General features: G+C 36.1%; 2 protein-coding genes across 3 annotated transcripts in view; one reads left to right on the plus strand and one right to left on the minus strand.

The window, feature by feature from the left end:
• Positions 1-585: 585 nt before the first annotated feature.
• Positions 586-7018, minus strand: LOC107981191. Of its 2 annotated transcripts, XM_031932887.2 has the most exons (5): positions 6415-7018; positions 5179-6287; positions 4883-5089; positions 805-969; positions 586-728 (listed from the first exon to the last, which is right to left on the minus strand). In XM_031932887.2, exons 2-5 carry the CDS (start codon positions 5269-5271, stop codon positions 666-668), a joined length of 528 nt encoding a protein of 175 aa, XP_031788747.1. In that variant the 5' UTR covers positions 5272-6287; positions 6415-7018; the 3' UTR covers positions 586-665. The 2 variants fall into 2 exon arrangements, with proteins under 2 accessions (XP_031788747.1, XP_031788748.1); XM_031932888.1 differs by lacking the exon at positions 6415-7018 and having other exon boundaries at positions 5179-6330.
• A 1062-nt stretch (positions 7019-8080) lies between these two features.
• LOC103317585 (dynein assembly factor 1, axonemal homolog) overlaps positions 8081-13356 on the plus strand; it is a 119660-nt gene continuing 114384 nt past the window's right edge. The window contains exon 1 of the mRNA XM_031932874.1: positions 8081-8282. The gene's annotated coding sequence lies outside the window, so the exon portion shown is untranslated. The remainder of the gene's footprint in view (positions 8283-13356) is intronic.

Below are 13356 nucleotides of genomic sequence, written 5' to 3' on the forward strand. Positions count from 1 at the left end.
CTAAAAACTATGTAGAAGTACGAACTATTCGATTATATGTGCAAGGAAAGCTTTAGGATAAGTCAAAAGGAATGTACGTTTTAAGACATATTAGGCTAAAACTATACTTAAGAATTTGTGTAAATCAAGCAACTAGGGGACGGGCAAAGATAAACAAAATAACATCCGCACTCATCCACTTCGCGCGCCGCTTACTCGCTTGAGATATAAAATAAGCCAAACAAAGATTATAACTCTAGAACTATTAATACTCGTATAAGAATATAGTTGGTAAAAATATGTAAACCGGCAGCAAGAAAAGCGGAGACGAGACTCCTCGACTCGAGAAGGCTCGTACTGTTTCGCTTGCCCAAGGGAGACGTAAAATCGATGTATGTGACAAAAAATAATAAATAAAGAAAAGGGCACTGGCCCACCAAAAAAAAAAAACGAATAATAACCGGAACATCATTTATCGGACCGGGTATATCCCTAAAGGACAGTCGAGTTTGGGGAAGAGGGGATACGGACGACAATACCAACAGACGAGAAAAATCCTTTACTATAAATATATATTTATTTATTTTATTTATAGATCAACGGGCAGGAGTACCCTTACGAAAATATAAAAAAGCACGCAGTACAAAATACATTATGATCACACGCAGAACGCAATTACAACAATCTCAAAACAAGTCGGCGTCGCTCGTCGCTGGACAGCACTTGTGACTGGGAATGCGGATCCAATTCTGTAAACAAACCAAGAAATTTTTTTTATTAAACACAAGCATCAAAACAGCTGACACAAAATAGAGAAATACTTACGCCCTTGCCCCGGAGACGCATCATGTGGAGTGGATGATCAAGGCGGCAACGGCAGATCGAGCAGATCCTCCAGGCCGCGTGATCCTCCCAGGACTCGTGGTGACACTCAATCCAGGAGTCAGGGAAGGAGTCCCGAACAACAGGGAACCGGGAATCAAAGACGAACTGCAAAAGAAAAACAAGAATAAACATACCAAACGACAATGAAAGGGCTTTATATATATATATATATATATATATATATATATATATATATATATATATGGAACGTTTCACGTCAATCGGACCATCAGTGCACCAAAAATTTGGGTTAACCTAACAAGACGTTTGAGGTCAAAATGATCGTCTGGTCAAGGGCTTTTGAAAAAGTTCTGGCCTTTTCAAAAATCCAATGTGGCGCATAAAATATGGAGCCTGAAACCCACGTTTTCATAGCACATTCAACAACAACAATAGTAAAAATGTTCTAATTTGTGAAATATCCCACCAAAAAGCATGTACAACTCATGATAGGACATATTATTGACAATGCTGACGGAATTCCAAAATCAAAAATGGCGGAATCAAAATGGTGGACATTATACCTCCACGAAACCCATTTTACCGCAACAAATGATTTTTGATCAGTTTAAAGTATCGATATGGGGGTTTTCAGGGTCACTGAATCTTATTTTAACCTCGACATTTCAAAATTCGAAATGGTGGATCCAAAATGGCGGTCATTATACCACCACCAAACCAATTTTACCGCAACAAATGATTTTAGACCACTTTAAAGTATCGATATGAGGGTTTTTGGGGCCAATGCACCTTATTTTAACCTCGAAATTTTTAAATCCAAAATGGCGGATCCAAAATGGCGGACATTATACAACCACCAAAACTATTTTACCGCAATGAACGATTTTAAATCAGTTTAAAGTATCGGTATGGGAGTTTAAGGGGCCGCTGAATCTTATTTTAACCTCGAAATTTCAAAATTCAATATGGCCAATATAAACTGGCGGATATTTGTCATAACCCACCCGCAGGCTCTCTCGCGAAAAGCCCCTGCTAACGCGCAACGCGCCGAACACGCCACGCACGCTGCAGCGCTTATCACCGCGGCGCTAGTACCGCGGCGCGCCGCTAGGCGGCTGCGCATTACCCACAAGTGAAGTAGCGTCGCGGAGGGCACATAAGGAGGCCGAGTCCAGCGCTGTACCTCGCCCCTCTTCCAACAGCCTAATGCTGCAAGTACACGGCTCGTGTCCAATGACAACTTGTGCAAAGACTTCAGCAAATAAAACTGTTTTGTGGAAAAGGAATTTATTGCTTTCAAGTGATTTATTTCATCCCTCTTTTTTACCTACACCCCCAACCCCTTCCCACGTTTAGCAACCCATAGAAAGGAATATTTTCTTCAAGAAATGCTTTCTTCATCGGCGACTTTTTCTCCAACAATCTTTTTCGGGATAGTTGGTGAGCAAGTCCATCAGCGGCTTTATTCATAGGCGACTTTTTCTCCAACAGTTGAGTAAGTCTTACTTTATCGGCAACTCCTTGTTCAACTGTACTAGCCGTAATTTTGTTATTTCTAACATTTTTTTTTGTTTTGGTTGCGCTTTCTCATATCCTACAACAATGTCTTCTCCTGCGAAAAAATATCGTATCGATAGATGCGTTAATCCATTTGATATTAATACAGGACACAGGAAATCTCTTAGGAAGATCTCCAAAGAATTTCAAGATGTCTATCCTGATTATCCAACATCTTCACTGATTTGTGATACATGTAGAAAATCCTTTTACAAACTACATGATTTGTCATCTCCAAACGTCAGTATGAGTGTTGATTTTGAATCAGAGACTGACTCACCTTCGGTTTCAAACACGGATGCACCTATGCAAGATGATCTTACAGATATTTTAACTGGACTTAAAAACAAATTCCAATCCCTGCCGGAGAACGATCCATTACGTGTCAGTATTCTTACTATTTTGCCCGAACACTGGGCAATACGTAAAATTATGAACCAATTTGGTGTGTCTCACAGAATGGCTCGTAAAGCAAAACAGTTAAGAGAATCAGATGGAGTTTTGGCTTCTCCTGTTGCAAAACGTGGAAAAACATTACCTGCAGAAACTACTCAGAAAGTTGAAGATTTTTACGAAAATGGTCTTAACAGCAGAATTATACCAAATAAAAAAGATACCGTCAGTATTTATTTATATGGTGAAAAAATAAAAGTGCAGAAAAGATTATTACTTACTGATATTAAGAACCTTCAAAATCAATTTAAAGAACAGTTTCCTGAACATCCGATTGGGCTTACCAAGTTTGCGGAACTGAGACCAAAATGTTGTGTCTTTGCAGGATCCTCTGGTACACACAATGTATGTGTATGTACGATACACCAAAATTTCAAGGCGATGATTGACGCAGTAAATATAGAAAAAATCTCAAACAATATTCTGAAGAATTATAAAGATTGTTTGAATTTCGTTCTATGTGAGGATCTCAAACCAAGTTGTTATTTGAATGAATGCAAATTTTGTCCGGACATTCAAAAGTTTTCTAATTACGTTGAGAACATTATGGATGAGCACAATATTGATCAAGTCATCTTCACCACGTGGCAATCAACCGATAGATACACTTTGATAAAACAATGCCTAACATCGCAAGAATTTATTGAAACTTTATGTTCTAGCCTAGAAAAGTTGATACCTCATCACTTCATCGCTAAGGAACAATCAAAGTTTATTTCTGGGAAGAAAAATAATCTTTCAGATGAAGAGGTTCTTGCTCAATTGGATTTTGCTGAGAACTATGCTTTTAGAGCCCAAGATGCTGCACAGGCATTTCATTTTAATAATGATCAAAGTACGATTTTTCCTGCTGTTGTTTATTAAAAATCTGAAGGCAAGCTAAAGCATTTCAGTATAGTATCTATGTCCGACTGTACTACTCATGATGCCACTGCAGTATACATAATGCAGCAAAAGCTTATACCTGAAATTCGTAAGGTTTGTCCCACAGTAAAAAAGGTAATATATGCTATTGATGGTGCTAAACAGCATTCTAAAAATCGTTATCAAATGAGTAGTTTAATGAGTCATAAGAGAGATTTTGGCGTTGATGCTGAATGGCACTGTTTTGCAACAGCACACAGAAAAGGTAGTTGTGATGGAGTTGGAGCGATAGTAAAGAGAGAAGCTACAAGAGCGAGCTTACAAGCTGCAAAAAATAAAGCAATTCTAGATGTTAATGCTCTTTATTCATGGGCTAATGGGCGATCATTCAATATAAAATTTTTCTTATACACCAAAAAAATCACGAACAAACTCGTCAATTCCTATCAAAGAGATTTAAAAACTGTCCACCTGTCACAAACATACAAATGGGGCATGGATTTATCCCAGAAAATAATGATACGTTGAAAGTCATGCATTACTCAAATCCCAATGAACCTAGGAACAGAGTAATTTATGATATCGGCGAAAGCCATTTATCACCGGTAAAAACTCCACGAACGAGGAGCCAGAATTGATAAGAGTGCACAAAATGTCATTAAAGATTGATTCATTTGGCTAAATTATATATTTTTTTCATCCACGCAGGCATATATATATACACAGAACAATAGAAAAATGTAAGTGCAAAAACCGCAGACAGATAATTCTAAATCTAATAGACCGGAAAAATATAAGATTCATGTGCACAAATACTGATTCCGATAATACATTTATAACTATTTACCTCACAAACCCCCATATCGATACTTTAAACTGATCAAAAATCATTTGTTGCGGTAAAATGGGTTTGGTGGAGGTATAATGTCCACCATTTTGATTCCGCCATTTTTGATTTTGGAATTCCGTCAGCATTGTCAATAATATGTCCTATCATGAGTTGTACATGCTTTTTGGTGGGATATTTCACAAATTAGAACATTTTTACTATTGTTGTTGTTGAATGTGCTATGAAAACGTGGGTTTCAGGCTCCATATTTTATGCGCCACATTAGATTTTTGAAAAGGCCAGAACTTTTTCAAAAGCCCTTGACCAGACGATCATTTTCACACTACATCTTACTCTGTCATAATCACGGTAGTACTCCCGCTCGATGGTCGGAGGAGTGTGGCGCGGCTGACGGCATAAGGGGCAAAAAGACCCGATGTCAATCCACCAGGGAGTCTGGGTATGGCAAGGTAGAGTGAACAAAGGGGACTCTTCCTCCGGGAAGTCCTCAAAATCAGAAGCCGGAGAGGGCGATGGCGTAACAGGGACCTGACGGTCGGCCTACAAAAAAAAAAAAACAAAGAGGAGTAATTAACACCCAAAAAGGGAACACTACACATTGGGTAATTTAAACAAAAAAAAAAACTTACCCAACCTACAGGCTTCGAGGGGACCCAGGCAGGACGATGCCAACTAAGGACACGAACCACTGGATCGAAGATCGGAGCCAGAGTAGAGATCATGGCCCGCGCAAACCGAACCAGGATACCAGCACAAAGCACTACTGTGGCGAAGATCTCGAACAGGTAGGAAGATCACGGAGGAGCAGAAGGCGAGAAACTGAGTGCGGAATGAGCAGTCCGGGGGCCTTTTTAAAGGGACACAGGTAGGCGAACCCCGAGAAGGACCGAGGAGGCGAAGAAAAGTGAGAAACCAATCGGGCGACGAATTTTCCGAATAGACCCAAAGGAATGGATTCACCCCCGCAAAAAAGAACCAATTAGAGGAAAACACCACGGTCAAGAAGGAAAACAAGGAGGTACGTCCACCACACCGACTAAAAATCGGAAGGGGAGAGACTACTATGATCTAAACTGGCCGGTCAACACTCACGCGAATACCACGCTCGACCAAAGGAGTACCTCACCACGGTAAATGGAACTGTTCCAAGGCAGGCATAACGGAGACCAAGCCACTAACACACGCGACGGCAGATGAAAGGGCGTCAATCCTGAATAAACCAGGTCAAACAGGGGGAGACACCCCAGATCTACCAAACAATAAGGAAGCTATAAATCTCAGCCGAACGACCCAAATAAGCGGAAATCGATACGACAATGAGGGAAATTACAATAAAGAAAACTATTACAGCCGGCCAGGCTAGGGGACACGTACTAAGGAACATGACTAATAAAAGGGGAGCCACCCCCGCTGAGACATACACCCTCCTTAAATCCTGATTGGCCAGAACCTTCCCTATGCTTATGCATTACCCTCATCCCTATAAATACCAATAGAGAGCAAGGAGGAGCATCTTTTTAAATTGCAACTCAACTATTCATTGTTGAGTTGCAATTTAGTCAATAATAATCACCTGCCACATTTCGTTGCCTGGCTTTAAGCTATTTAAAGGCGTTCTGCTATTCATGGCGGTAATAAGTGACTTAATCCTTCTACAAAACATTATAGATCCCTCACAATCTGTAAGATCCGGATGTTTATCTTGAAAGATTTGCATACTATCAGCAACTCCAAAGAACTGTGCGGGTACATAAAATAGTTGTGAAAACTTATTATTATAATTGAATTGTAAATAGCGTAGCATAATTATACATTCGTTTTAAATTGCCCATCAAATTAAAATGTTATAAAATGTTTTGCTTTACCTGAAACGCTAGAGCAACATTCATTTTTTGGTAGTATTGCGGATTAATATGCTCTTCCCTTAAGTGATAATTTACTTTTAAATTATATGCTTTGGGAATTTTCAATAGCTAGGAGAGCGTACCAATGTTTTAAGGAAACATGTCCATCGGGTGTCTAAAAGAAAGTAAATCAGATGGTTCAATAACATTTTTTATTTACTCACTCATATATATTTACCCAAACGTTAGCATATTTTTCTTGCTTCGAAAAGAAATTGCGCAGACACTTTATTAGATGTGGAAAGTCCGAAATAAACCATAATCTGCGTTCTGGATCAACGATGTGCTCTATACTGACGCAATCTTCCGTAACACCAAACAAATCCCACATCGTACGGTTCCACGATGCACCATCATTGGCAATTGCATCGACTTTTAAGCCGGCTTTCTCAGCTAAGATGATGGCCTCCATCATTATATGTAAAACTGTGCCGTTCGCACTACCTTTACTGAGAAAGCAATCTAGTGCTTGCACCCATTTCCTAAGCACAGAGGTTTCATTACATATTCACGCATGCAGTGATTAAAATATAACTTTAACAAGTAAATGCATTGCATATATTACGGAATTCAATGCATGGAGCAAAGAGAATTACTACCTACTTTTCGTTATTTTATTAATGCAGTCTGTAAATATTGCGCACCTTTCGTTATTATTTATTCAATTAAAAATAATTACAATTATATCAATTTTTTATTAACACTTACCATGTACATCTGATTGATCCATGGACTCGACTTTTACCTTCAAAACAACCAAAGTTTTCGCATCGAAACCATAAGAACTTTTTATTACTCTCATGTAGCGATTTAATGTTTGTAAAGATGGCAACGCTAATATATTATGATTGCGTAAATGATTGTACGTTTTTCGACTCTTAATTCTTAATAGAAGGCACTCATATACACATTGGTTTGTATACCTAATACCTCTTTCTAATCTTTTACTTTTGATGCGTTAAGACATGCTTGCACGGCAGTCCGTTGACCTTCGGGTAACGACTCACAAGCTTTTTGTACTGCTTTCCCATCTGCCTTTTCTATCATTCTATTTTTGTTTCTTTTATAATTACGACTTTGGAACGTACGCCTTCTGCGGAATTCTCTAAGCTTGCGAATCTGATCAGTAGCAGTAAGTATCTTCTTTCGATTCTGTCGTAGAATTGTGCAATCCGTGCATGTACTTAATTTTGGACCAGGTGCAGAAATCTTCGTTACAATATACGCAGTGCAAGTCGGTGCTCTGAAAATTGAGATACGAATATTAGTAATAGATTTTTCACAGATATTGAAACAAATGCAAGGTAAATAATTATAGTGACATAAAAAAATTTATACTTCTTTATGTCGTCAATTTTCTGGCAAGGAAACACTGCCTGAGCAACAAAGGATATCAATTCATTAATATCATCGACATCTTCCACTTTGTTGATTTGGGCGATAGAAATAAGACATTCTTCGATGTAAATCTGTTCAAAGAAACATAAATTAATGTTATTGTAATGTTATTTTTAGACTATACCTACTCAATAATTTTATGACTCATTACTTTTACACTCATACCCGGAAAAAGGATAATACGTTTATATATTCCACTGTATTGTTTTTTCCATTTCGCCCACATTATGCATGGTAGTCCAGTACTTATTACCTGTGGAATCCACGTTGCAGGTAACGGAATTGTTTGAGGATTTCTGATGAGATTATTACAGATTGTTTGAAACTGTGCATTCGCCGCAGGAGGTTCCGATTCACGTAAAGTACCAGCAAGATCGTGCATTGTACCATGTTGCCGACAACTATCCGCAATTGTTGGTGTAACTGTTGAGGTAAAATATATTATTGTTGTAATTATTGTCGATGAACAAATATTTTGTTTTTGTATAAGAAAAATATAAATGCGTTTTGAGGCAACTTTGAACAATACTCACAATTGATTTCAGCGCTATACGTTAATTCTTTCGCAGGCTCAATTGCAGTTTCGTCTAAACATTGTCTTTTAAACGTTTTGTCTAAAAATTATAATGTGTTTTCATAATGATTTTAATGCAATAAGGATAGATTCAGAAATGGATATACCTACCCTGGTAGAAATCCAAATATTATTAATAGTTTGAAAACTAATAACTAATTGTAAGTATGAAAAATCAGTAGAGATGTTTACATTTCTAATACCTACGAAATATGAAAGTCTTAGCTAGATTTCACGTGAAAATTATTTAATAAAGCTTGTCTCATTTTACTACCTACAAAATCCTCAGTAAATACCAGCCATAAATGAAGAAGGTTTCTATTAATAGTGCTGCTTTAATATCTAAAAAATAGCCAGTAACAATGATCTAATATATTATTTTAATATATTGGACAAACAAATTTCGTTAAAAAAGATAGTTTTAAAGGGGTTGGCACCTTCTTATATAAATCAGTAAAGGAGGTTTTCAATTTAAATTTCAAAATATTCGGACGTATTTGACTGTCACTGCCATTTGTAAAACATTAATTGTAAAACATTAATAATAATTATTATATAAAAATATATAGTGATTATTCTTAATGTTTTATACTAATAAGTTAATTAATATAACTAAAAACTAATCTCCGGCCACGAAAATACCTATATACGTATAAAGAATGTTATTATTCCCATTCATATTTTTAGAATAAAGTTTTTGGACGGACAAAAGTGGTGGGATAACCCTGGTTTCTCAAAAAAATTTTCTTTAACTCAAATTCATAAATAAACAGCAACGTTTCGTCCCTGGTGGGGACCTCTTCAAGCCATAATAAATAAGTCAGACTGACAACACTTACGACAAGAGAGACACCCTTGTCTCTTGTGATATTATTTATTTAATTATTATGGCTTGAAGAGGTCCCCACCAGGGACGAAATGTTGCCGTTTATTTATGAATTTGAGTTAAAGAAAAATTTTTTGAGAAACCAGGGCTATCCCACCACTTTTGTCCGTCCAAAAACTTTATTCTATATACGTGTGTATATATATATATATATATATATATATATATATATATTAAGGTACGTATATGCGATATATATATATATATATATATATATATATATATATATATATATATATATATATATATATATCGCATATACGTACCTTAAAACTAGCGCATTCATAGAAATTAAAGGCCTACGATAATGGTAGTATTTAGACACTTACATTACCCTAATAATAATAGTCAGTTCTTCGCTTGTTTATATACCCTATACAAATTCACTTTTGCCTTGTAATCAACTTTCCTATCCAATTAGTATTTAAAAACTAGCTTAGGCTATGCTTTTCAAGAAATGGCTCAAAAATGCTTGAAAAAGCGTTTCATCGGTGGTCAAGTCTTTGCTAAAAAACAAGCTTGTTTATAGCCCATGCAGAGATATACTGCTTAGTAAATAGCCATGAGGGTAGTGTAATCTCATAACTTCGTGAATTTCCGTTATTTTCAAGGACTACATTTTCTTGGCTAATACTTCGTAAATATTCCGTATTTTCTGCAGCTTTGTTAACTATTTCATTTCTTACTTTTCCGGCATTTTCAAAAACTTCGACCTCTTGGTTACTACTTCCTGAAGGTAACAGCGGACTAGTTGACGAAGCATCTAACATATATTAATTAGCACAGTAATTATTATGATACACATTGTTACTCCGCGTAATATCTATAGATTAGTTAACATTTTCAAGTAAAGAGGAGCACTATTGATTGAGAATGTCCCACAGAAAGTGGCATATTTAAAAAATGCTATACAAAACGTAGCACGTCTCACGAATTTGCAGCAAAGACTAGCATTACTCGCGGAATTTCAGTGAAAAAGTAATTTACGCATTTTCCTCGACTACTGGCTCGAATTCATTTCTTTTTTGTTTCATTCAAATTTTTGGGGTAAGCTATTTTCTCCGATACTCGACATATTTTTTAAATCACATACTGCAGTCCATTTCAAATTCTGGATGTGGTTTGCCACTTTTTAAAAACATATCTCGGATTAAAACTCGCGGTGGTTAAATTATACATACATTTTTTTATGATCTGAATTGTGCAAATTTTCAACGCTGGATTGCAAATTCTGCTAGTAACTGCAAGCAGGTTGCAGTGATCTTCGCGAAAATATTTAGCTCTGATGGTTTACCACGTTTAAATGTGCTAGCTTTGATAAAAACTTTTCAACTGTGCTTCTTTCTATAAACCGATAATATACTGTACTTTTCGATATACGGTGTAGAAGCATATAAAAATAAATATTTGTTCACCTGTTCACAAACTACTATACAATAATTATTATTAATATTTATATAAAACCATATACTGCATGCACCAATTGCTTTCGGCAAATAATTAACTTCTACAGAGACTACAGCACAGCATATACTGGTTGTCGATCTTCTGCATTGGTTTCTTTCTCAATTAATTGAAAAATAGACGGCACCGAACCTTTTTCTTGGGAACATTTATCCTTTGGCAATGTATATATACTGCCATCGGGAAGAACGTGAATGAATTCTTTCTCGACTTCATCTTTTTTAAAATGAAGTTCACAAATTCGATGGTGCTTTCGCAACGAATTGCCGTTTGAAATAGCTTTTTGCCATAAACGAAAAATTTCATCCTATAAAACAAATATATTACAGGGTCATTAAATAGATACTTATCGATGCGTAGAAAGTCTGCACAAAATCCTAGTGTATTACTGATGTGGCCCTAAACATAGCTATACGCAGTTCACTGTCGTTGTCCTTTTTTTATTTTTGATTTACATCCACTTATAAAACACGACATTTTTATAGTGTCACGGACGTAACCCACCACCACTCCGTAACAATAGTAATGCAATTATCGAGTCTAGTAACGTAAAATATTAAGCACTCATGTATTGCACATTAATATAACCATGTACTCTTCCTTTAACGCACTCACGTCTGAACTGATAGTCGACTGCACTCTTGCAGACCTACTGTATTACTGTGAGAAAAAAACACAGTATAATGTTTTTGATCGGAGTTACAATGTTTGGCTATATACTCCACTAACGCTGATCTGGAGTCGCGAAATTCCCGGACTTCTCGAACGAGCGAGCTGCTCAACATTTCACGGAAAAACATTTTCCAGAAAGTCGAGACGAAATACGATCGTTTTAAAATATGATTGAAAATAAGTTGGAATATCTATCCTTTTTTTCAATGTTATTAAGAAACTTATTATGTTTAATTTAATCTTTCTTATCGTTATAAGAAATATTAAATTTTTAATATATATATATATATATATATATATATATATATATATATATATATGTATATAGGTACTTACCATACATTTTACAATTTAAAATAGATTATATAATTGTTTTAGCAAAAAGAATTACATTTTGTTTAGATACAGGAAAAATTTTGAAATACAGAAAAACAATTGACGAGACTAGGATTTGAACGTGTGGACAAAAGATAAGAATCTAGCATCATAACCGCTTCGCCACGGTGACAATAGTTAGTAATCCCTGGAAGTAGCATATGTTCATCGCTCAGGTGGGCGTAACTAGATGGGTATAATTTAATTAAATAATTATTAGAAACCAACTTTTAAATAATTAGGTTTTAATATTATTTTTTTTATCTTATTCCAAATATTTGTAAATCAGAGTAACAGATATACTGCTTCATAAGATATTTACCATAAATGGTATATAGAAAAATTATTATACTTAAATAGCTTTAATAATACAAAAATGATATTAATTTATCACAAAAATGCAACAATAGCTAGAATTAACTATAATATCGAAAGTAACATGAAGACTGAACGTAAGAGGGTATATAAATTTTAGTATCATTTGTGTAATCTGGTTTATTTTGAAGTATACACTTTATTTTTAGATATCAACAATTAACAAAAGTAATACAAACAAACATATATCTATATATCGTCGGTAGGTATGTACAATCACTAATTCGCTTATAGTACAATCAGCCACCAACAGGTGGCACTGTTACTCGCTAGGTCTCGTCCGTTCCGCCACGCGGATCTGGTGATCTTCGTCGGAAAAAGCAGTCCACTTTTGCGACGCGACCCCATAATAGTTTGGTCTCCTTCTCTCTTACTCCCTGGTATCGAATCACAGCTATCCATTTCTAAAAGGGAGATTGCGATATTATCCAATTGAAGCCCTTACAGAGCCAATTCAGACCGTTATCAAAAAATTTCATTGGTGGGTACAGTGAAAACAGGGAGTAACTTCAGAGAGTACAATAATAACAAAATCAACGCGCGCGGCAGGCGCGCTAAGCCAACTTTTAGTCATCTACAAAAAGAAGATAGCGATTAGTATCGAATTAAAGCTATAGAGCCAAATCAGACCGTTATCAAAAAATTTCATCGGTGGGTACAGTGGAAATAGGGAGCATCTTCAAAGAGTTCAACAACAAAATTAACGCGCGCGGCACGCGCACTAAGCAAATTTCTAGTACATAATATAATGCAGAGAGTAAGAAAGAAGGGGATCAAACTCTAAGATCTAATAGGCATAGGCTTGGTAACGGCTCTCTTTTTGCGACGAGTGATCGCCAGGTTCACTCGGCAAAATCGCCGTTGCCTAAGGGTCTGTCTACATGGTACATTGCGTGTCACGTGACGAGCACTGCGTACTGTCAGTTCGCTTGTTTCGGTGCGTTCCTAAAGTCTGAAATATATCCCTGGTGAAAATATTGATATGATTTTGTGATGTATTAAATATTACGTATTTCTTCGTGTAATTTTGATATGTGATTTGTGACGTCAGTTAGTTATGTATTGATTTCGAACGTTTCATCACGTAATTTTATGATTTCCCTGATGGAAGTTTTTTTAAATTGCAAGAAATAAAAATGAATAACGACAAATAATGAAA

This window comes from Nasonia vitripennis (genome assembly GCF_009193385.2).
Source record: "Nasonia vitripennis strain AsymCx chromosome 5 unlocalized genomic scaffold, Nvit_psr_1.1 chr5_random0003, whole genome shotgun sequence".
Lineage (NCBI taxonomy): Eukaryota > Metazoa > Arthropoda > Insecta > Hymenoptera > Pteromalidae > Nasonia > Nasonia vitripennis.